General features: G+C 35.6%; 3 protein-coding genes across 3 annotated transcripts; all 3 read right to left on the bottom strand.

Moving 5' to 3' along the window:
* Window positions 1–3,495: 3,495 nt before the first annotated feature.
* On the bottom strand, window positions 3,496–6,382 carry LOC101023828 (interferon alpha-21). Its single transcript, XM_031654277.1, is given in 1 exon segment — window positions 3,496–6,382. A coding segment is annotated over 1 exon segment (570 nt). The 5' UTR covers window positions 4,261–6,382; the 3' UTR covers window positions 3,496–3,690.
* Window positions 6,383–10,167: 3,785 nt separating this feature from the next.
* LOC101021706 (interferon alpha-14) lies at window positions 10,168–12,857 on the bottom strand. The gene has a single exon (XM_003911662.4). It carries the CDS (start codon window positions 12,446–12,448, stop codon window positions 11,789–11,791), a length of 660 nt encoding a protein of 219 aa, XP_003911711.4. The 5' UTR covers window positions 12,449–12,857; the 3' UTR covers window positions 10,168–11,788.
* Window positions 12,858–14,106: 1,249 nt separating this feature from the next.
* Window positions 14,107–18,587, bottom strand: LOC116270095. The gene is made up of 2 exons (XM_031654760.1): window positions 17,825–18,587; window positions 14,107–14,165 (listed from the first exon to the last, which is right to left on the bottom strand). Exons 1-2 carry the CDS (start codon window positions 18,456–18,458, stop codon window positions 14,107–14,109), a joined length of 693 nt encoding a protein of 230 aa, XP_031510620.1. The 5' UTR covers window positions 18,459–18,587.
* Window positions 18,588–25,040: the final 6,453 nt, after the last annotated feature.

Here is a 25,040-nt window from a genome sequence, read left to right on the forward strand (position 1 = left end):
CTGACAAAAAAATATATGCAGCATAATTTTACAGAAATTGGATGACAGACAGCTCTGGAATGTGACCCTAATGCAAGCAAGCAAACAAATAAACAAACAAAAATCTTGTGTTTCATAACTTACCTGACTTTCTTCCTGGAGGTTTAGTGAAGAAAACAAACAGAAGACATAAATAAAAATCAATATCAAGTTTTTGAGATAAAAAATGTAATACTTTAAATGAGATAATTAAGTGTAGAGGTAAAGCTGAGTTACTTTAAAGACAAACAGTAGAATCTGTCAAAAAGGAAGCATGGAATGAAATGAACCTCTGATACTTGGAGTGCCAGAAGAAGGAAGAGGGAAGTTAATGAAAATATTTGAAGAAATAATGTCAGGTGATTTTCTGAATTGGATTAAAACAAAACAAAACAATTTATGAATTCAAGAAGCTCAATAAATTTCAGGCAGCATAAACACGAATATATATTTAAAACCACAACAAAACACATCATTATAAAATTGCTGAGAACAAGTGATAAAGAAAAATCTTAAAAGCAGTTACTGAGAAAAAACACATTACATATAAAGATAAGAATGCTTTCAAACATCTCATTAAATAGCATGCAAGGTAGATGCCAATTAAATGGCATGTTTAAAAGTTGAAAGGAAAAAATAACACCAAACTTGTTAATCTGGAATGTTATATCCAGCAAATATATACTTCAAAAATGAAAGTAAAATTAAGACTTTTTCAGGGAAACAGAAGTTAAGAGAATTCATCACTACCAGACGTATACTACAAATATCATTTAAAAATCTCTTCAAGCAGAGATGAAATCATATCAGATGAAAACTTGGAGCTACACAAAATAATGTAAAGTATTAGACTGTTTAATAAAAAAACAAAAAAAATTTATTCAGTGATATAAAACACATGTAGCAGTAATAAATACAGCACAACAGCTCAATTTCTAGGTAGTATATGATAACTTAAAATATTATGTGATGAATACTACAAAAAAACTAAAATTTAAACAAAACAGACTAGAAGAATAGCAGATAAAATGATAGTGGAGATAAGAGGGAATTATTAAAAACAGTAAACTAATTTAGGAGAAGGCAAGAAATTAAGAAAGAAGGGAACCAGGACCACAGGAAGAAATAAAATAAGCAAGATGGGAAACATACACCCAAACATATACATAATTAGATTAAATGTTTATTGTCTAAACTTTCCAATAAAAAAGTAGAGATTGCTATACTGGGAAAACAAAAGCAAAATAAAAACCAAAAACCAAGCAAACCAAGACTCAAACAAAAAGATCCAACTTTATATATAAAAACACAGATACGTTAAAGTTAAAGATGGAAAAATTATACCATGAACACACTACTCATTAGAAAGCAGAATTGACTTTATATTTTGAAACACATAGTAAAATGGTTGCTATATATAATGTGCTTTTCTACAGACTTCTCAAAGTTTCTGTTTAATGAAAATAATTAAAATGATAGAGTATGCTCTTTAATTTCAAGCGAAACAAACCTAGAAAACAGTAGCATAGTCCAGGCACAGTGGCTCATGCCTGTAATACCAGCACTTTGGGAGGCTGAGGCATGTGGATCACTTGAGGTTAAGAGTTTGAGACCAGCTTGGCCAACAGGGCGAAACCCCATCTCTACTAACAATACAAAAATTAGGTTCCTGTAATTCCAACTACTTGGGAGGCTGATGCAGGAGAATCGCTTGAACTCGGGAGGCGGAGGTTGCAGTGAGCCGAGATTGCGTCATTGCACTCCAGCCTGGGCGTCAGAGTGCGACTCCACCTCAAAAACAAAATCAGAAACAAAAACAAAAACTCGTAGCATAAAGATATCTGAAAAACTCCCAAATATTTGAACATTAAATAATACACTTTTAAGTAATTCATGGATCAAAGAAGAAATGTCAAAAGATATGAGAAAATTTCAGTCAGATTATGTTTTAAAACGGCACGTTTCTATGCCATATTATGCAATTTTTCTGGAACTATGTAAGTAAATAAAGCAAATGTTTGTTTCCTTTCTTGATATCCCTTTTTCAAGCTTCCGATAAGAGAATCCCTTGTCCTCAACGTCTCGTGATTACTAATTTTGCTTTTTTCATTGAAATGGAAAGTTATGAGAGGATGTTTTGCATTTGCTCTTTAATTTCAACTGATCATTTTGGATCCAGTTTCCGCTTATTACTTCCACTTGTCCAGTTCTCATAAGGTCAGCACTGATCTGTGTTCCCACTGTAGTGAATGGTTTCAATCGACAGAGCAGTTTAATGACATTTAACATAGTATTAATCAAAATAAAGAAGAAAAACAATGATAAATTATTATAATTAATTAAAATGTCATAATTTCAAATCAAAATATTAAATATATTAAAGTGGTTTGGCAGTCCATCAAATTCACAAAATCTATCCAGAGACAAATAAATTTTTTAAAGTAAAAATTATTCAGAGAAAAAAATCTACATTCTTTTCAAAGTCCCACTCTATTTCTCTCCTCCAATTCTGAAAACAAAGTTTTCAAGATCACTTTCTATATGTATTGTCACTGATTTCTCTTCTCTGATTCACTCTTTCAGCTGACTCCACTATGCTTAATTCCACCCAACTAGCTCTATAAGTGACAATGCCATCTATTTTCCAGATGTAGTGGACACTTTCAATCCACATTTTGCATGAACGCATTGATTCTTCTAAGCAGTTTCAGTGTTTTAAATATGCTCTTAACAACATTCTGTCTTGTCCCAATGCATGGCCATTCCAAATCTTTCCTGGTTCTTCTCTCCCTTTAAAGTTGAAGTTTGCAGGAATAAATTTTAAGTCTTTTTCTCGTTCTATTCAACCTATGTGACAACTTCTGTTTCCAGGCTTTCACTTCATAGCATTGCTTCTAAATTACAGACAAAAATACAGGTTGCCAATAGACACTTGCACTTAGATGTCTATTTCTCTATAATAGAGGATATCTACTACTTAAAGAAATTTTTTTTATATGCCTTCCTTCAGTTTTACTGAATTTCATTTGTTTTTATTTCTTCTCACTATAGCAGTTAATGTACCAGGTATTAGAAAGTAGAGTTATTATTTTCCTTACAAAAATAAAAGACACAAGAAAGCGAAAACTGTGTTTGTTATGTTCACCTAGATATCCTAAGGGTAATATAAAATTTGGCTTAGAGAAAGTCAATTTTTACTTACAATTTGGATATAATGATGATGGGTAAATGAATTGTACCACCCATTCTTTAATGAGATTGCACATTCGGTCTTGGTATTTCTTTATTAAAAAATAAACAAATAATACAAGAAATTTTAATACTAAAAATAAAAAAGCAAAATAATATATTGACTAAATATAAAGAAGATATTTTGATATAACAAATACAATGTAAAAGTATACATAATAATATATGGAAAAAATTTAAATCTTATAAATAAACAAATATTTTAATAGATAGATGAACAGATCTATCAGCATCTTCATCTGTAAAGGACTAGTGCCTGCACAGGTAAATATGATGTTTCCTTAAACTCCTGAAAACATGTGAAAATTTTGATTCAACTCGTGTAGTGGTCATAGCAGAAATGAGTCTTTGAAATGGCAGAAGAAAAGGAAGTGTGGAATAGTGTATTAGTCAATATGGATCATTTCCATGTAGAACCAGCTTTCATTCCTTCCTCCTTAATCTTTCTTGTAAGTTTGTTGAAAAAGAGAAGGATCTCATGATTTCTGCTCTGACAACCTCCCAGGCACAAGGGCTGTATTTCTTCTCCATCAGATAGAGAGTGATTCTTTGGAAGTATTTCTTCACAGCCAGGATGGAGTCCACATTCGTCAGTGGAGTCTCTTCCACTCCAACCTCCTGTATCACACAGGCTTCCAGGTCATTCAGTTGCTGGTAAAGTCCAGTGGAAAATTTTTCTAGGAGGCTGTGTTCCCAAGCAGCAGATGAGTACTTTGTGCTGAAGAGGTTGAAGGTCTGCTAGATCATCTCATGGAGGACAGACATGGCTTGAGCCTTCTGGAACTGGTTGCCATCAAACTCCTCCTGGGGGAATCCAAAGTCATGTCTGTCCTTCAGACAGGAGAAAGGAGAGATTCTTCCCATTTGTGCCAGGAGTATCAAGGCCCTCCTATGACCCAGGCTGTGGGTCTGAGGCAGATCACAGCCCAGAGAGCAGATGGATTTGTAGCTGAGCACCACCACGGCCGTCAGTAAAGAAAAGGACAGGGCCATTGGGATGTTGCAAATATTGCTAGGCTACTTGAGGTGGGTAACCTTGAACCTTGGCCTCTAGGTTTTCTGAAGACTTTGCTCTGTGCATGGGTCTTAAATAGTGAACATACTAATTTCCATTTTCTAAATGCTCTAGTTTTACTTTCTATCTCTGTTTTTGCTTTCTTTATTCACTCTCTACATGTGTTGAAAGATGTTTTTCATCATTGCCTATTTTTCACCTACACTCAAAACTTTTTATGGTATTATTTTCTAATTGAAATCTTCATGAACTTTTAATAACACAGATTTGGCATATCTATTTATGTATACTGTGTACACCTCTACTTCACAGATAAAAACTATAAACTTTGCTCTTTTTATTCAATGTAAAGTTAAGAATGACAGAAAAGTTAAACTAAAATCTAAGTTTAAAAGGTATTGACATTTAATTTAATTTGACGAGTATAATTGTGAGAATAACTTTTAATGTAATTTGTTCATGTAAATTTTGTTGTGTGAAATTACATATGCAAAATAAAAATCTATATAAATACACATTAATCATATGAATGTAATTACATACCTAATCATTCAAAATTCCAAAAAAATGAACCAGTTGTTTAAAATTTTTCTCACAGTATATGAAGCTTTGAATTTTGCTTTATACGAGAAAATAATTTGTAAACTTCACTAGCTGCAATATTAATCCAGATATTGCCAACACTTTTTTCTTTTCAGCACTTGACATACATATTGATGTGTTGTATAACTTTAGCAGAAATAAATCATATAATATAAGGTATTTGCAATGAATTCTCAAAGTCTACAAAACATCCTGAAGAACTGAGGAGAAAACATAAGTAATAACCATAAGACAGTCAATGGCAGCCCAAAGGTATGCAGGTTAAATCCATATATTGTGATAAGACTTTAAGACCCAGCAAAAAAATGAACAAAAAGTCCTCCAATCACAGTCATCTATTTGACATAGGTTTTTAACACTGATCTTGCAAATATTTTGTGTATCTTCATGAACTCGATATCAGTGCTTCTCATGTGATACGCAACAAAACCCAGTGAGAAAGATGAATATTAAGCAATCAAATTTTGTTGGATAGAGTTGTTGGAGGTCACAAGCTGTTGTAATATGTCAGACTTGTTTATACTATGAGAACTAATTTTTGTACCCTTCAAAGAAGTATCATTCTAATAAACATATGTGACTTAGAAAATATTATCAATTAAATCATTTTGGCATTTTTCATCGAAGTTCAAATTCCCTAAAGGTTTTCAGAAGTTCCTATCCAAGTCAATTCTAATCTAATAAAAAGATCATCTTTGTTCTAAATTCATAAATTTATAAATATTGAATATTATCATGTAAAGAATTAACTTTCAGAGGGGTCCTGAACTCTGACTCTAACTTTTTATTTTGTATAAGAAGTTAGTTTGTCTCAGCCCTATAGAGGCTGAGTCCTTAAATGGAATGAGCTCTGCTTTAGCCAATCAGCTATTTAGTAAGTGGAGTTTTTACTAGTTTCTCATTTTTTCTTCTACTAGGAAGTGTTCAAGAATGAGGCTATTTTGCTTCATCATGGCCATATTTGCTGGGATTATAATAGACAATGACAAAAATGTCCATTCAGCTCTTATTGAGAGTCAACAATGCCCATGTAGTTTACTGCTAAAACCACTGGGATTCTAGTTTTTTTAAGGTGCATGTAGATCTAGGGATTCCAATTGCAAGAGCAGCACAATATCATCCTCTGCCCAGCACTATATTAACCATTTATGACTTCATCTCTGATCTGCCCTCTACTTTGTTATAATTGAAAATAACTAGCCTGTTGTCAAATACAGATTCACATATCTAAATTCAAACTCTCCAATTCACACAGTTTATAGGAATCAGACAAGTTAGTATTCCCAAAAGTAGGGAATAATAGCCTCTGTCCCCCAGATAATCCTACAGCTTTCCTTCCCTGGATCAAATCCCCAGAATGTGTATGTGAACTGTAAATACTTGTGACATCATTTTTCCATCATTTATAAATTTCAGCTTCAAATCATGTGATAATCTTTAGAAGACACTAGTAGAAAATGAGCCTGTTTATATAAAGGTAGAGATTATGAAATGGATCAATTTTAGAAAATAACCACATTTTAGAAATTTAGAAATTTTAGAAACAAACACATTTTATTATTCATTATTTTAAATGATTCATTTAAATTCTTCATATCATTGAACAATTAAAATATTATACATTGTGAAATGTGCACCGGGGTTTCCATAATAAAGGAGTCTTCATTTCAGAAACGATATTTTATACATTAATTTAGTAGTTTATCCAGTCAACAAGCTTGCATTGAATTTTGGGCTCATCCTTATTATCAGACTCTGAGAATACAGGGCAAGTTTGCCCAAGTTATTATTCTTAGTCTTTAAAACACTGGGGGCGAGAGTATTTTTTCTTTTTTCACTTGAGATTGTATTGGGAATTTTTGCATACACATTTTTATGTAGTGTTTTACTGTGAAAATTTGTTTATATTTTGATTTCTTTATTCAGGTTAGTGTCGATGAAACAATATAAATATAATTTTTAAATGGGCTATACAGTGGTTCTATGTGGCATTCACAACAACAAATATATTTATATTTGTCACTTCACTTTTCCTAGAAAGTGAAAGTGGTCTGATTTTTCATCTTAATTTGTGGGAACAAAAAGAAAACAAATGTATGTCTAAATGTGATAAACCTGTAAGAGGAGAAATACCTAATGTAAATGATGAGTTAATGGGTATAACAAACCAACATGATACATGTAGGGCTATTTAACAAACATGCACACTTTGCACATGTGCCCTAGAACTTAAAGTATAATAAAAGAAAAGAATGACCAGAAGGGAACTTAGAAAATATCTTGAGACAGATGAAAATGAAAATACATCTTACCAAAACATATGTGATGCAGTGAAAACAGAGCTAAAGGGGATACTGAAAGCTTTAAAAGCTTATATTAAAAAAGAAGAAAGGCTTCAAACCAATGAACAAATTTCACAAGTTAAGGAAGTAGAAAAAGAAAAAATAAACACACAGCTAGGAAGAGGAAGAAAATAAGAAAGATGAAATTTTACTAATAAGAAATTAATAAAATACAGAATAGAAAAGCAATTAAAAAATCAATGGAACTAAGCGTTAAAAGTTAAGGAACTAGAAAAAGAAGAAATAAACACATAGCTAGGAAGAGGAAGAAAGTAAGAAAGACGAACGAGCTTAGAAAATATCTTGAGTGAGATGAAAATGAAAACACAACATACCAAAATGTATGTGATGCTGTGAAAACAGCTAAAGAGGAAATTGAAAGCTATAAAGGCTTATATTAAAAAAGAAGAAAGACCTCAAACCAATGAACTAACTTTACAAGTTAAGGAAGTAGAAAAAGAAGAAATAAACACATAGCTAGGAAGAGGAAGAAAATAAGAAAGATGAAATTTTATTAATAAAGAAATTAATAAAATACAGAATAGAAAAGCAATTAAAAAATCAATGGAACTAAGCGTTGGTCTTTTGAAAGGATCAACAAAATTGACAAACCCTGAAGTGTATTAAGAGATAAGTAGAGAAAAATCAAATAAAAATCAGAAATAACAGAGGACACATAACAACTGATGGCATAGAGGTAAAAAGGATTGGCCGAGCGCGGTGGCTCACGCCTGTCATCCCAGCACTTTGGGAGGCCGAGACAGGCGGATCACGAGGTCAGGAGATTGAGACCATCCGAGCTAACACAGTGAAACCCCATCTCTACGAAAAATACAAAAAGAAATTAGCCAGGCTTGGTGGCGGGTGCCTGTAGTCTCAGCTACTCAGGAGGCTGAGACAGGAGATGGCCTGAACTCTGGAGGCAGAGCTTGCAGTGAGTGGAGATCTCGCCTCTGCACTCCAGCCCGGGTGACAGAGAGAGACTCCGTCTCTAAATAAATAAATAAATAGATAGATAGATAGATAGATAGATAGATAGATAGATAGATAGATAGATAGATAGATAAATAAGTAAAAAGGATTATAACAGACTACTATGAGCAATTATACTCCAACAAATTGATTAACCTGAAAGAAATATATAAATTCCTAGAAACAAACAACTTACCAAGACCAAATTGTGAATAAACAAAAAATCTGACTAGACCTATAACTAGTAAGGAGATCGAATCAGTCATCAAACTTCCCAATAACAAAAACAACAACAACAACAACAACAGCAAAACATAATCGGATGGCTTCAGTGGATAATTCTATCCAACATTTAGGGAATTAACACCAATCTTTCTCAAAATCTTCCAAAAAATTGAAGAGGAAGGAATAGTTTCAAACTCATTTCATGAGACGAGCATTTCCCTGATGTCAAAGCCACACAAGGATACTGCAAGAAAACTACAGATCCATTCCCCCGATAGATATTCATACAAAAATCCTCACTAAAATACTTGTAAACCAAATTCAACAGCACAATAAAAGGATTATACATCATGACCAAGGGGGATTTACTACTCGGTTGGAAGAATGTTTCAGCATATGAAAATTAATCAATGCAATACATCACGTTAACAAAATGAATGAAAAATATACATAATAATCTCTATAGATACAGAAAAAGAAATTGACCAAATTCCATATCCTTTCATGATAAAAAACATTCAACAAACTTGGAATAAAAGGAAGTTAGCTCAACATAATAAAGACCATATACGAGAATCCCACAATTAACATTATATTCAATGGTGAGAAACTGAAAGCTTTTCCTCTAAGATGAGGAACAAGGCAGGGAGGCCACTCTTACCACTTTTATATAACATAACATTTGTAGATCTAGCCATAGCAATTAACAAGAAAAAGAAATAAAAAGCGTTCATATTGGAAAGGAAGAAGTAAAATTATCTTTTTTCAGATAGCCTGATCGTGTATGTAGAAAACTCTAAGTTTACACACATACACACACTCACATACAAACTATTAGAACTAATAAATGAATTCAGCAAAGTTGTAAAATATAAAATTAAGATGCAAAAATAAGTAGCATTTTTATATGCTAACAATGGACAAATCTGAAAAGGAAACTTAAAAAAAAAAAACCCATTTGCAATAGCATCAAAACAGTAAAGTACTCAGGAAAAAACTTAAACAAAGTGGAAAAAGATTTATATATTGAAAACTAGCAAACACTGCTGAAAGAAATTAAGAGAAATGAAAAGACATTTCTGTTCGTGGATTGGGAAGCCTGTCATTGTTATGATTTTCAAACTATCCAAAGCAATACACAGATACAATGCAAGCCCTCTCAAAATCACTAAGGCATTTTTGGAAGAATTTAAAAAATCTGTCCTATTTTTCTACAGCTTCACCAGCATCTGTTATTTCCTGACTTTTTAGTAATCGCCAGTCTGAGTGGCATGAGATGGTATCTCACGGTGGTTTTGGTTTTCATTTCTCTAGTGATCAGTGATGCTGAGCTTCTTTTATGTTTATTGGCCACATATATATCTGTTTTTAAGAAGTGTCTGTTCATGTCTTTGCCCACTTTTTGATGGGCCTTTTTTTTTTTTTTTTTTTTTTAATTTTTTTTTGTTCTTCGTACATTCTGGATATTAGACCTTTGTCGGATGGGTAGACTACAAAAATTTTCTCCCATTCTCTAGGCTGCTCGTTCGCTCTGATGATAGATAGTTTCTTTTGCTGTGCAGAAGCTCTTTAATTAGATGCCATTTGTCAATTTTAGCTTTTGTTGCAGTTGCTTTTCGTGATTTCATCATAAAATCTTTGTCCATGCCTATGTCCTGAACGCTATTGCCTATGTTTCTCCTAGGGTTTTTATGGTTTTGGGTTTTATATAAGTCTTTAATCCATCTTGAGCTAATTTTTATATAAGGTGTAAGGAAGGGGTCCAGTTTCAGTTTTCTGCATACGGCTCTCCAGTTTTCCCAGTAGCATTTATTAAACAGGGAATCCTTTCCCCATTCCCAAAGTATTGAGAAAGAGAATCTCTTTTCCAGTTTCTGATTTTATTTTATGATAGAAATGTGTCAGTTTTTACTGACAATTAACAGAGTATTAATCAAAATAATGATTAATTACTATTGTTATATTTTATGCTTTAAATATATAAAATATTAAATGTATTAATGTGATTTACCAGTGAATCACATTTATGAAATTTATTCAGTGACATATATTTTCAAAAGGGAAACACTATGCAGATAAAAGATAATTCACATTTTTTTGGAGTCCAACTTATTACTTCCCACCTTTACAAAGGCAGATCTCCCACAATTTTCTATATGTGTTATCTTGATTTTTCTTTTCTCATTAATTCTTCTACCTACCCCAAAATGGCTTCTGCTGATTAATTCTATCAATCCAGCTCTCAGTAAGCTCTGCACTGCCATCTCTTTTCTTGCTGTAGTGCTCAGTTTTAATTCACATTTTCCATAAGTCTATTGATTCTTTTTCTAAGCACATTTATTTTCTAAATATGCTTTTATCACCATTCCCTCTTGTCCTTCTGCTGTTAAGGTATTTCACCTCTGTTTTCTTTGTGTCTCTTCTGTTCTCCTACTTTAAAATCGTGGAAGGTACTCAGAATCCAGTTGAAGTCTTTTTTTTCCCTCTCCACTTGCTCCCCAAATGACAGCCTTCATTTTTGGCCTTTCCATTGCCAGTTAGGAACTTCCAGATATGGTATTCCTTGGAAACTGCAAACTCATATATCTGACTAGCAATGTACATTTTCAATTACATGTTTGAAAGTCAGTTTATAGAGAATATCTCTTCTTTTAATTCCAGACATGTCTCAATCTACCTTCTGCTAAGAAAAATTCATTGCTTTTTGACTTCCTCACTATACAGCAGTTAGCATAACTGATATTAATTCAGTATTATTATTATTTTTAGATTTCTTTCTGGACAAAAGTCAAATATACAAGAGAACAGGAACTGTAGTTTTTATGTTCATGTTTATATCCTGAAGGCAACATATAACCTGGTATGGAAAAATGTATTTTTCTATAACTTGAATAAAATTATGATAGGTAACTTAATTAAATCATCTATTTTTAAGTCAGGTTGTACAGTCAGGCTTGGCATTTTATCTTAAAGAATAAACAAACACAAAAAAATTTTGTATAGTAAAAATTTAGTAAAAATGGAAATTAATATATTGGCCAAACATGAAGAACATATATTATTATGTTAACCACAATGTAAAGGTACACATGATATTACATAAAAAACAATTTAAATATTTAAAATAGTTAAATAAATAAATATTCAAATAAATAGATGAACAGAGACATCAGCATGGTCATCTGTAAAGGACTAGTGCCTGCACAGGCAAACACGATGCTTCTTTACACTCCTGAAAACATTAGAAAATTTTGATTCAACTCGTGGTGGTTATAGGAGAAATGAGTCTTTGAAATGGAAGAACTCATGAAAGTGTGAGATGATGTATCAGTCAATGAGGATCATTTCCATTTTTAATCAGTTTTCAATCCTTCCTTCTTAATCTTTTTTGCAAGTTTGTTGAAAAAGAGAGGGATCTCATGATTTCTGCTCTGACAACCTCCCAGGCACAAGGGCTGTATTTCTTCTCCATCAGATAGAGAGTGATTCTTTGGAAGTATTTCTTCACAGCCAGGATGGAGTCCTCATTCATCAGGGGAGTCTCTTCCACCCCAGCCTCCTGTATCACACAGGCTTCCAGGTCATTCAGTTGCTGGAAAAGTTCAATGTAGAATTTGTCTAGGAGGGTCTCATCCCAAGCAGCAGATGAGTCCTTTGTGCTGAAGAGATTGAAGGTCTGCTGGATCATCTCATGGAGGACAGAGATGGCTTGAGTATTCTGGAACTGGTTGCCATCAAACTCCTCCTGGGGAAATTCAAAGTCATTTCTGTCCTTCAGGCATGAAAAAGGAGAGATTCTCCTCATTTGTGCCATGAGCATCAAAGTCCTCCTGTTATTCATGTTGTGGGTTTGAGACAGATTACAGCCCAGAGAGCAGCTTGACTTGTAGCTAAGCACCAGCAGGGCCATCATTAAAGCAAAGGGCAATGCCATTGGGAATCCTGAAGATGCTGCTGGGCTGGTTGATGAGGAGTAACCCTGAACCCTGGGCTGTAAGTTTTCTGAAGACCTTGCTCTGTGCATAGGTTTTAAATAGGGAACATACTAGCTTCCATTTTCTGAACGTCTTCATGTTTCTTTCTACTTCTCTTTTGGCTTTCCTTTGTGTCATGTCTACATGGGTATAGAGCAGTTTCTCAACCACTTTTATTTTCATTATTACCTCCTCTTTCCCTGCCCCATAGGCTTTTTAGAAATTTCTTTCTAATTCAAAGTCCCATTAAGTTTTAATAACAGGGATACACCATATATTTGTTGAGGTACTCTACATATCTATTTATAAGGAGTGTAAAGTTTAATCTTTTAATTCAACTTAGTGTTAAGAATGACCAAATGGGCTGGGCCCAGTGGCTCACACTTATAATTCCAGCACTTTGGGAGGCCAAGGCAGGTGGATCACGAGGTCAGGAGTTGGAGACCTGCCTGGCCACCATGGTGAAACCCCGTCTCTACTAAAAATACAAAAATTAGTTGGGCATGGTGGCAGGTGCCTGTAATCCTAGCTACTCGGGAGGCTGGAGCAGGAGAATTGCTTGAACCCGGGAGGCAGATGTTGCAGTGAGCCAAGACTGCAACATTGCACTGCAGCCTGGGCGACAGAGTGAGACTCCATCTCAAAAAAAAAAAGAAAAAAAGAAAAAAAAAGAAAAGAAAGAAAGAAAGACCAAATGAAAATTTTAAGCTAAAAGTTAATAGTTAAATTTAAAACCCATAGGCATTTAACTCAATTTGTTTTTGTCTTTAAAGTGATTTATTTACCTATATAAAATGTAATATGTTCAATTACATCAGCAAATTAACAAATTATAAAAACACATAATAATACTTAATACAATAAAATACTTAAAAACATTTAAAACTGCTAAAGACTATTAAAATTTAATTTTTTTAACATTTTCTTTTAGTCTATTTACCTTTTAATTTTCCTTCATGTTAGAAAATGTTTAACTTCACTAGCTGCTAGATATTCATCCAAATATTGTCTAGATTTTTTTTCTCTTCAGTGCTTGACAATTATTGATGTATTTGAACACCTTTAGTAGAATTAAATAATAAAATATAAAGTATTTGCATTTAATTCTTAAAGCCCACAACACAGTCAGAAATGCTAAGGATTAAACATAAGCAACATTCATAAGATGGCTGCTGACAGCCCATTTGTATACAGAGGCCACCTGAGATGATATGACTTTGACATCTAGTAAACCTTGGAAATTCCTCCAATCACAGCACCCATTTGACATAGGTGTGTAACGCTGATCTTATATACCTTGTATCTTCCATGAACTCAATGTCAGTGCTTTTCATGTGACACACAAGAAAACCCACTGGAAAAAAAAAGTACTAAGGAATAAGGTTTTGTCAGAGAGTTGAGTTTTAGAGTGTTACCAATCACCGAAATACCTGAGATTTGTTTCCACACTCAGAAATAACTTTTACACCATTGGGAGCAATATCATACGGAATGAGTATATGTAGTTAAGAAAAAAACATTAATTTGATTAAACAAATTTTTTGGCACTAAAATTTAAATTTCCAAAGGACCTGCAGATGTTCCAATTCTGGTTCATTTTTATCAAACTAAAGGAAACCCTTTTTGTCCTGAATGTCCATAATAGGATGTAAATGTGATCACATAAATGTGTTGTACAATTGTTTTACATGCAGGACAGCAGAAACCTTTATTTCTCATTTTCATTTTCATTTTTATTGAAAACAAAGGTTGTCCACTTTTTGCATCCTAAAGAAGTGGGACAAAAGAAACCCCAAAACAAATGTATATCTAAATTTGATAAAAGTATAAAAAGGAAGCAATATATTAATGGGAAAAAACAAGGACAAAAAGCAACTTACCCACATTCAGCCCAGCCAAGGTAGAGATTAAGGAATGGAGAAGAAAAGAGGCAAGAAAGTGGAACAGATGTAGATCAAAGGCAGCAAATGATCATGGGCTAGAAGAAAAGTAATCATTTCTGATCAAGGGTGTCTTTTTGTTTTGCTGAATACAGCCTTCACAGAGAGTCATGGGACACACACCAACCGCATGAGTTTGTGCATTAAAAAGGCAAATTTAAAAGACTACAGTATACTCTCCACATAATGGTTAAGTGTTATTTCTCAAGCTCTCCCTTAATGTATACATAAACTCAAGAGGTCAATGTTTTTCTTATCATGTCTCTTAGAAGAAACAAGGGAATTGATTATCTCAAAGGACACTTCTCCCAACTTAATGTGTGTGTTGTCAATGTTTTGGAATTTAGCCATTCTAATATGTATGTAGTGGTATCTCATTATTATTTTAATGTGCAATTCCCTAGTAGTGTATGATGCTGAGCATATTTTCATATGTTATTTTCCATCTTTATATCTAGTTTGGTTAGGAGTATATTCGGAGGTTTTTCCTAATTTCTAATTGGGTTGTTTGTTTACTTATTGCTGAGTTTTAAGTATTCTTCGAATATATGTATATATATACACACACACACATACACACACACATATATGTTAATTTTTAATTTTTGTGGGTATATAGAAGTATATATTTAAGGGATACATGAGATGTTTTGGTACAGGCATACATTGAGTAATAATTTCATCAGGGTAAATGGGTAAATCACCTCAAGCTTTTATCCTTTCTTTGTGTTACAAATAATGTAATTATACTCTTTTAGTTATTTTTAAATGTACAATAAATTATTGTTGACTGTAGTCACAATGTTATGCTATCAAACTTGATCTTATTCATTCTATATAACAGTATTTTTGTATCCCTTAGCCTTTCCCTCTTTCCTCCTCCACTACCCTTCTCAGACTCTGGTAACTACACTTCTACTCACTATCTCCATGAGTTCAATTGTTTTAATTTTTAGCTCCTACAAGTAAGTGAGAACATGTGAAGTTTGTCTTTCTATGCCTGGCTTATTTCACTTAACACAATGACTTCCAGTTCCATCCATGTTGTTTCAAATGACAGGATATCATTTTTTAAATGTGTCAATTGTACTCCATTTTATATGTATATGTATTATTTGTATATTTTGGATAACGGCCATTTATTAGATGTCTTTGCAAATATATTCTCCCAGTATGTGGCTTTTCAAATTCTCACGACAGTGTCTTTTGCAAAGCAGAAGTTTTAATTGTAATAAAATCCAATGTATCATTTTTTAAAATGAATCATACTTTTGGTATTTTATCTAAAGTTATCACCAAACACTAGGTCATCTAGATTTCCATGTTTTCACAAGGACATGTTTTTGGAAAACATACTTTATTTTCTTACTAGGTATGATTCTTTCAGTTGGTGCCAATATTCGGAGTGCAAATCCAAGTTATACTCAGGTATAATGGGTGTGGGAATTTAAATTACAAAACCAATATTATTTTCATCCTTTTCACAGTACCATCTCACCTTAAAATCCTGAGGTTTCACATCTCTAGTGACACCCTCTGTTCTGAAGTGACAAAGTGTAGCTTGATTAATATGGGATCAGGAGTTAATCCCATTTAATTCTAACAGGGAATTAGATTCCAGAATACACAAGGAACTCAAACATCTCAAGAGCAAAAAAAAATAATGTGATTATAAAATGGGCAAATTACTAGGAGTTTGAGAGAGTTTAATAATAAACAGAAAATGCCAAACAAGTTTTGGTATACTGATAGTACCACCATATAGGGCCTGCCTTATCTCCTTGAAGACCTCACTAATTCCACAGGAGAATCAGATTTTTATAAATCAAATAAATGTTATTATCCCTTATTTTGATGATTAAAATAAACTTTTCCTATAATTAAACAATTAAAATGTGCAAAGTTTTGAAATTGGCATACAAGTTTCTTTAATAGGTGAGTATTCTGTTCAGAAATGTATTTTGCAAAAATTGGTAACTTTTACTAGTTTATCCAATCATTTTTATTAAATTTTAGAGTTCATTCTAATCATCACATCCTGAGAATATTCATTATTTCTGAGCAAGCTATTTTTCTTAGTCTATCCAACACTGGGAAAGCAGCATTTTTTTTCTTTGTTCACTTGAGATTCTATTGAGAAATTATGTATAACCTCTCTTCATGTGGTGTTTTACTGTGCAAATTTGTTTTTCTACCCCAGGTTCTTTTCCTTTATATATTCAATTTTATATTAATGAAGGGAGGTGAGCATGACAAAACAAATGAAATGTACAATGTTTCCATATAGCATTCACAAGACCAGATTTTTCTTTCTTCATTCCACTTTTTTTTTAGAAAGTAAAAGTGGTCTGATTTTGCATCCCAATGCACAGGAACAGAAAGAAAACACATGTATATCTAAATGTGATAAAAATACAAGGATCACAAATTTAAAAAGGAAATTAAAACATATATTAAGATAAATGAAAATTTAAACAAAACATTCCAAATGTTTTGGAAACCAGTACTAAGTGGAAAATTTACAGCTGTAAAAGCATACACTTTTACAACTATAAAAACATAAATAGAAGAGATTCAATCAACAACCTAACTTTAAACTCTAAGTAAAAAAAGAACAAACTAAACCCAAAGCTAAGAGAAGGAAGGAAATAAACACCTGAGCAAAGTTAATGAAATAGAGCATGGAAAAACAGAAAAAAATTAACAAAATTGAGTTAAATTTTTGAAAAAATTTACAAACCCTTAACTAGATTATGAAAAAAGAGACATAACTCAAACAACAAAAACTAGAAATTCAAGAAAAGAGATTACAACTGATGGTACAAAATGTGTCCAGAATTGGTGGGTTCTTTGTCTCGGTGACTTCAAGAATGAAGCCACGGACTCTCGCAGTTGAGTGTTACAGTTCTTAAAGATGGTGTGTCCGGAATTTGTTCCTTCAGATATTCAGATGTGTCTGGAACTTCTTCCTTGTGGTGGGTTTGTGGTTTCACTGACAGGAGTGAAGATGCAGATCTTCGCAGTGAGTCTTACAGCTCTTAAATGCAGCACGTCTGGAGTTGTTCCTTCTTCCTGGTGGGTTCGCGGTCTGCCTGGCTTCAGGAGTGTTAACAGCTCATAAGTGTTAACACCTCATAAAAGCAATGTAGACCCAAAGAGTGAGCAGCAGCAAGATTTATCCTAAAGAGCAAAAGAATAAAGTTTCCGCAGTGTGCAAAACGAGGCCAGCTGGTTGCGGCTGGTTGGAGCCAGCAGCCTGCTTTTATTCCTTTATCTGGCCCCACCCACATCCTGCTGATTGTTCCATTTTACAGCGAGCTGATTGGTCTATTTTACAGAGAGCTGATTGGTTCATTTTACAGAGAGCTGATTGGTCCATTTTGACAGAGTGCTGATTGGTGCATTTACAATCCCAGAGCTAGACACAGAGTGCTGATTGGTGCGTTTACAATCCTTTAGCTAGACACAGAGTGCCAGACAGAAAAGTTCTCCAAGTCCCCACTAGGTTAGCTAGATACAGAGTACTGATTGGTGTATTTACAAACCTTGAGCTAGACACAGAGTACTGATTGATGCATCCACAATCCCTTAGCCAGACATAAAAGTTCTCCAAGTCCCCACTAGATCCAGGAGCCCAGCTGGCTTCACCCAGTGGATCCTGCACCAGGGCTGCAGGCAGAGCTGCCGGCCAGTCCCGCGCTGCGTGCCTGCACTCCTCAGCCCTTGGGCGGTCGATGGGACTGGGCGTTGCAGCACACGGAGCGGTACTGGTCGGGGAGGGTCGGGCGGCACAGGAGCCCACAGTGGTGGGGGGAGGCTGGGGCATGGCGGATCGCAGGTCCTGAGCCCTGCCCAGTGGGGAGGCAGCTGAGGCCTGGCTAGAATTCGAGCAGGGTGCATGCCAGCTGGCAGTGCTGGGGGACCAGGTGCAACCTCCACAGCTGCCAGCCAGGGTGCTAAGCCCCTCACTGCCCTGGGCTGGCAGTGCAGCCTGCGCCACCCCCACTCCCCATGCCCACCGGAACTTGCGCTGGACTGTGAGCACTTTGTGCAGCCTCGGTTCCTGCCCACACCTCTCCCTCCACACCTCCCAGCAAGTAGAGGGAGCTGGCTCTGGCATCGGCCAGCCCAGAGAGGGGCTCCCACAGTGCAGTGGCGGGCTGAAGGGCTTCTCAAGTGCCACCAGAGTGGACACTGAGGCGCCGAGAGCAAGGGCTGCTAGAACGTTGTCAACTCTCAAAAACGTTAAGGCTCACAAAAGAGTCCTATAAACAATTAAACACCAACAAATTATATAACCTAGAAGAAATTGATTAATTCTTAGAAACACACTAATTCATGAAGAAATAAAACATTTGAACCAACTTATTACTTGTGAGGAGATTTAATTAATATACAAAAACTTACCCACCACTACCAACAAAAAGGCCCATGATCATGTGGCTTCACTGCAGAACTCTACCTGCCATTTTAAAAAGTATCACTAATTCCTCTCAATTTCTTCCAAAACACTGAAGAGGAAGGCAGATTTCCAATATCATTTGATAAGGCTGTCATTACTCTGAAATCAAAGCCAGACTAATATACTATAAGAAATGAAAACCATAGACTAAAATCCCTGTTGAATATTGATGCAAAAATCCACAACAGAACACAAGCAAACCAAATTCTATAGCACATTAAAATGATTATACACTATGACCAAGTGGGACTTAGTTCTGGAGTACAAAGCTCAATACATGAAAAATCAATCTATGTATCACACTGCATTAACTAATGAAGAAAAAAATGCATGATTATCTCAACAGATGAAGGAAAAGCATTTGACAAAATTCCCCTTTCATGATAAAAACACTGAATGAAGTTGAAATAGAAGCAAATTGCCTCAAAATGATAAAGGCCATATATAAAAATCCCACAGCTAACATTGTAGTCAATGGTGAAAAATGGAAAGCTTTTCCTTTAAGATCAGGAACAAGTCAAGGCTGACTTTTGCAAACGTCTTTGCTTCATTAGAAATTGTGATCTTGCAATGTCGACATTAATAATACCTGTCCTCATGGGAAGGCTCTGTCCCCTCCCTCTCTTGCTAGTAAATGTACTCAAACACCTGCCTATCTCTGCTCTGTTAAGGTATTGTTTCATTTTGTTTTGTTTTGAACAAAGTCTCCATCATGACCAAAATTCATGAGATTCCTGCACTGGGATGACTTGCTGGGCCCTAGGGAGGAAGTAGAAGTTTGCAGCTGGCACTGGAGTAACTCTTGCCACTTCCAATTCTTTCAAGTTGAGAGAGCATCAAGGTCACCCATGCTGGAGACACTGATGTTGGCCACATCTCTGTTAGAGAACATGTGCTGTCAGCATTCACTTCAGTCTTCTCTCCTGATCACAATGATTTGAACAGTTGACTTAGGGCTCCTGTTGGAATTGTTCAGTCTCCCGAGGTCTGTCTTTAATTTCATGATGTGTACTTTCGGTTGCTAAAAAAAATGAGAGAGCCCTGTCCCTTCTGCAGTCTCTTCTAGTGGAATTAGAACTTGGAAGCTTCTGAATAGAGGCACAGATGAGATTCTGCACCCAAAGAGCTGGTAAGAATGCAGAATTGCATCTGTGCCTCCATTCAGAAGGACAGGGGTTGTTTACCATGGTTGTGCTGGATTGGGCTTCAATAGGTGTTGACCTCTGCAGCTCATGAATCACCTGGCAGGAAGACTGGAAGCAAAGCCAAGTTCCTACCCTTGCTTCTGAGGCTTGAAAAACATGGCTGTCTCCAGTTGTTGCTACATAGTAATCCCTCGCCCTGTCTCCCTAGGCACGGGGGCACTGATCCCTACTCTCCACACCCCTTCTAGATCTACTAGATGTGCTTTGGCTGGGGTGAGGGTAAGAAAAGTAAAATCAAGTCCACAGTGGGACGTGGGTGGGGCGGCCAGCTCAGCGCTCACGCTGCCTACAACACCCCTGCACAGTCGGTCCAGATCTGCTGCTCAGTTCCCCAATACTGTAGAATATATAACAAATTAGTATCTCCAAGATATAAAACAAGATATGGCTATTGAGATTTCCAGGTCAAGGTGCCATAATGAGCCAAGTCATGAAATATTTGCACCCTAAAAGGTAATGGGAAAAAAAAAAGCACATAAAAAAATCAACGAAATAATTAAAGGGGTCATAATATTTGAAGTTTTTATACAATTACAAAGACAGAGATAGGTTTACGAAAGAAGGACAGAAGAAATAAAAGAAAGAAAAGAAAAAGAGAGAAGAAAGCAAAGGAAGGAAGGAAGGAAGGAAAAGAAAGAAAAAGAAAGAAAGAGAAGGAAAAGAAAGAAAGAGAAGGAAAGGAAGGAAGGAAGGAAGGAAAAGGAAAGAAAGAAAAAAAAGAAAAGAAAAGAAGAGAGAGGAAGGGAGGGAGGGAGGGCAGGCAGGCTGTGTGCTCTTGCTCCTGTCCTGGTTCCCCATAAGTGGTGGGGGAGGAAAGGAAGGTAAGGGACAAAAACCCTTTAACATGTAAATTAGCGTCCTCTAACCCATCAATAGGATAGAAGCAATCTAATGGTTGGGTCTCTAACCTGAGGTAGAGATTTGAGAGATGCCTTCCAAATTGAAATCCCACCCTGCTGCCTGAGAAATTCACATGGGGCCAATTTACACACGTTTCCTGAGGAACTTCTTCAATTACAATTTTGAGCAGGTTACCTCAGTATATTTCAATTCTACCCAAATAGATAGTGCACAGGTGTCAACTGGCAATCACTGTAATCTCTGAAATTCCTTTACTTACGCTAGTGCTCTAACTACTAAGTCTAGGTAGAACTGATGCAAGCTCATTCATTATTCAAAGTGAGAGTAAGAATTTTCTCCTGATTATAAAGTCAAGGGACAGAATCTGATAATAGGAAGGAATTTGTAAAACTGGCAGCTTAGTCTTAAGAAAGAGCTAATGTAGCTTCAAACAGGAGGTTTTTTTCCTGGTTTCTCTTGCAGTTCTACACCCAGATTGGCAGGCTGTACTGATTCCTAGTGTAGCAGAATACGTAGTGGGAGGGATGAGACAGGAGGCCCTGGGAGGTTGGGCAGGCTGGAGGCAAGGGAAACATTCTGTCTCTTTCTCTCTCCTCATAGCTGTTCATTGCCCTTAGAGAATATGCCCTGCCTGAAGCTGGGAGTATTTTCTGTCTGTGTGATACAAAACCTAAGGAAATGGGCTTATTTCAGTACTGGGGTCAGTTCCTGACAGGAAAGAGCCTCTTTTTAGCTCTGAAGAAAAATCTCCTGCCAGGAACACACTTCTGCATAAACAGAAAAGCCTGCTCCCCACAGACCTGGCTGCTGTCTTGCTCTGTCATGGCCAGTAGGTGGCTGCCTGCTTCTGTTAATGTTGTAATAGCCCCCAAGTAAAACGGAACCTGCCTTTTATTTTCCTACAGCTGCTGTTACATTGTTGTAACAGGGGCATTCCCTCATTTCTGGAAATATTCATCAGACGAAAATAAAAAGAGGTTTTTTATATATAAGAGTTTCTGAAAAACCTAGAACTTTCATTCAACTTCTGCTTTTAATTAGTGGCTTTGTACTCTTAAGGGGAAATTGAAGGACAAAACCCACAAGAGGACTGAAATCAGCTATATGAATAGGCAGTGCAGGTTAATGAGGAGTGAAGAGGAGAGAACACTGGGGATTTCTAAAGGAAGAGGACGGAAACTAACGTGATATGGGAGTGAAGAATGGGATCCAGACAAACAGGGAGGAAAGGGGGAAGTATGTCAGATATCGGACTTGAAAAATGGGTACTATGTGCAGGTCTATTTTACTTCAGTTTAGGAGATTAACTTATCTTTCAGATATTTCTACAAGTTGCGTTTTCCTGACTGAATATACAATTCAGACTAATCTTCCATCTGAAGGGTGACTATTTTTCAGTCTTCTAGGAACACTTCCTAGAATGCAGTTGTTTAGACTGTCATGTTACTGAAAGGAGGTGGGAGAGTTCAGTATTCTGATATTTATATCTATATAAAAAATAGAAAATAACCATATTTGAGCCCTCGCTCAGTGGCAAATACTCTTAAGTGCTTTAAAATGTTTTTGTTTGTTTAATACAACTGTATGAATATTTCTACCCTATATTTACTTAAGGGGACTGAGGCTTAGAGAAGTTAAGTGAATTTCTCAAGATTATACATAATTGGTGGCAGAATCAAGATACAATGTAGGGTCCTGAATTGCATATTATGCACAATTTTTAAAGTTTCATATTTTAGAATTCTATTAAGTTTTAAAACGTGCTTTGACTCCAGAATTAAACATCTGTCTTGATCCCTTGTCTTTATTTTATTGGTGCATGTGCATGCTGTTGTATTTTTTGCTGGTGCTCACCTATTCTCTACCTTAGATATTGGGGAAAAGAAATTCCTTGATCCACTTTTACTCTTCCATTGTATGAAGATATTGTCCCAGAATATTGTATTCATTGCAATTTGGTTACTCGTTCATCCTCAAGGGCCAGTGATTTTTTGTGAAGTTTATGCTCTACATGGTAGATAAAATATGAATTTAATCAGGAATAATACATTATAATAATGTAAAAGTATAGAAGAAGAATTCTTGGCATAACTATCCCTACTAGAAAATGAAATGAGTCTTTAATAGTAATGCTGGAAACAGTGTGATATAGGGGAATATTAGATAAACCAACTTTTAAAGTATATAGTCTTTGAAATTATGTGTAGTAATTAGATTTGGGAATATATATATATATATAATGCTAATGTGGCAGAAAGGAGTTTTCCATAAGTGGTTCTAAAATGATGAATTGGGAATAAAGGCAGAAGTCAATGTAAAATCTCATTCTATGCCATAGATGATAATAAAATTTTGATGGAATGGAGACTTGAAAATAAGATTAGATTTTAAATAAAGAAGAGGGGGCCTGGGCTGTTATTGTAAGCTCATGAAAAATAGCTAAACTACAAAAATATGTGGTTATTTTTAATGTACAAATATTTCTGACTTCTTCCTATGAAACAGAGCATGGCTAAGAGACTTTTCCTAGTAAGATGATGGAGTGGACCCTGATCTTAGGATTTGCTCACCTAGAAACAAAAAAGGTAGGAAAATTATGTAAAATATATAAAACACACAAACCACTGTCGAAGAATGGAAGAGGAATAATATTTGAAAAGTGTTAGAACATCAATTAGAAAGTGGCAGTATGATGGTTAATTTTATATGTCAACTTGCCTAGGCCAGGGAACCCAGATGTTTGGCCAAACATTCTTCTAGGTGTTTCTGTGAAGATATGTTTTAGATCAGATTAACATTTAAATTAGTAGACTTTGAGTAAAGCAGACTATCCTCCATAATGTGGGTGGGCTTCCTCCAATCAGTTGAAGGCCTTAATAGGGAAAGATATACCTCCTCTGAAGAAGAGGGTATTCTGCCAGCAGACTACCTTTGGACTCCAATTGCCACTTTGTCCATGGTCTCCACCCTGCCAGACTACCCTACACATTTGAATCTGCCAAGATTGCACAATTATGTGATCCAATTTCTTAAAATAAATCTCTCTCTCTCCATCCTCTTTGTTCTGTTCTCTGGAGAACTCTCACATATACAGCGTGGAAAGCTATGCCATGTCCACCTCCTAAATTTCTTCATCCTCCCCTCTGGAGGACAGAAGAAGTCTACAAAGGACAAAATGTGTTGAACTTTATCTAAGGCTTGGGTCAACTCCCATTTGGAAAGCAGCAAATTCAAATGTTGAGTGTACAGCCTAAGGAAAACATTCGAGTCCCCTCTGCAGTTGCAGGCCCTCCCTCCCTGCTATCTTTTTTTTTTTTTTTTTTAAATTTATTTATTATTATTATACTGTAAGTTGTAGGGTACATGTGCATAACGTGCAGGTTTGTTACATATGTATACTTGTGCCTTGTTGGTGTGCTGCACCCATCAACTCGTCATTTACATCAGGTATAACTCCCAATGCAATCCCTCCCCCCCCCCCCCTCCCCATGATAGGCCCCGGTGTGTGATGTTCCCCTTCCTGAGTCCAAGTGATCTCATTGTTCAGTTCCCACCTATGAGTGAGAACATGCGGTGTTTGGTTTTCTGTTCTTGTGATAGTTTGCTAAGAATGATGGATTCCAGCTGCATCCATGTCCCTATAAAGGACACAAACTCATCCTTTTTTATGGCTGCATAGTATTCCATGGTGTATATGTGCCACATTTTCTTAATCCAATCTGTCACTGATGGACATTTGGGTTGGTTCCAAGTCTTTGCTATTGTGAATAGTGCTGCAATGAACATACGTGTGCATGTGTCTTTATAGCAGCATAATTTATAATCCTTTGGGTATATACCCAGTAATGGGATGGCTGGGTCATATGGTACATCTAGTTCTAGATCCTTGAGGAATCGCCATACTGTTTTCCATAATGGTTGAACTAGTTTACAATCCCACCAACAGTGTAAAAGTGTTCCTATTTCTCCACATCCTCTCCAGCACCTGTTGTTTCCTGACTTTTTAATGATCGCCATTCTAACTGGTGTGAGATGGTATCTCATTGTGGTTTTGATTTGCATTTCTCTGATGGCCAGTGATGATGAGCAGTTTTTCATGTGTTTGTTGGCTGTATGAATGTTTTCTTTTGAGAAATGTCTGTTCATATCCTTTGCCCACTTTTTGATGGGGTTG

The sequence above is a fragment of the Papio anubis genome, chromosome 13, assembly GCF_008728515.1.
Source record: "Papio anubis isolate 15944 chromosome 13, Panubis1.0, whole genome shotgun sequence".
Classification (NCBI taxonomy): domain Eukaryota; kingdom Metazoa; phylum Chordata; class Mammalia; order Primates; family Cercopithecidae; genus Papio; species Papio anubis.

Coding starts and splice junctions, on each gene's coding strand:
- LOC101021706 (XM_003911662.4), bottom strand. CDS start 12,448: ATGCACAGAGCAAGGTCTTCAGAAAACTTACAGCCCAGGGTTCAGGGT.
- LOC116270095 (XM_031654760.1), bottom strand. CDS start 18,458: ATGCCAGAGCCAGCTCCCTCTACTTGCTGGGAGGTGTGGAGGGAGAGG. Junction 14,166..17,824: donor CCTAGTGGGGACTTGGAGAA/CTTTTCTGTCTG, acceptor CCACTTCTTTAG/GATGCAAAAAGTGGACAACC.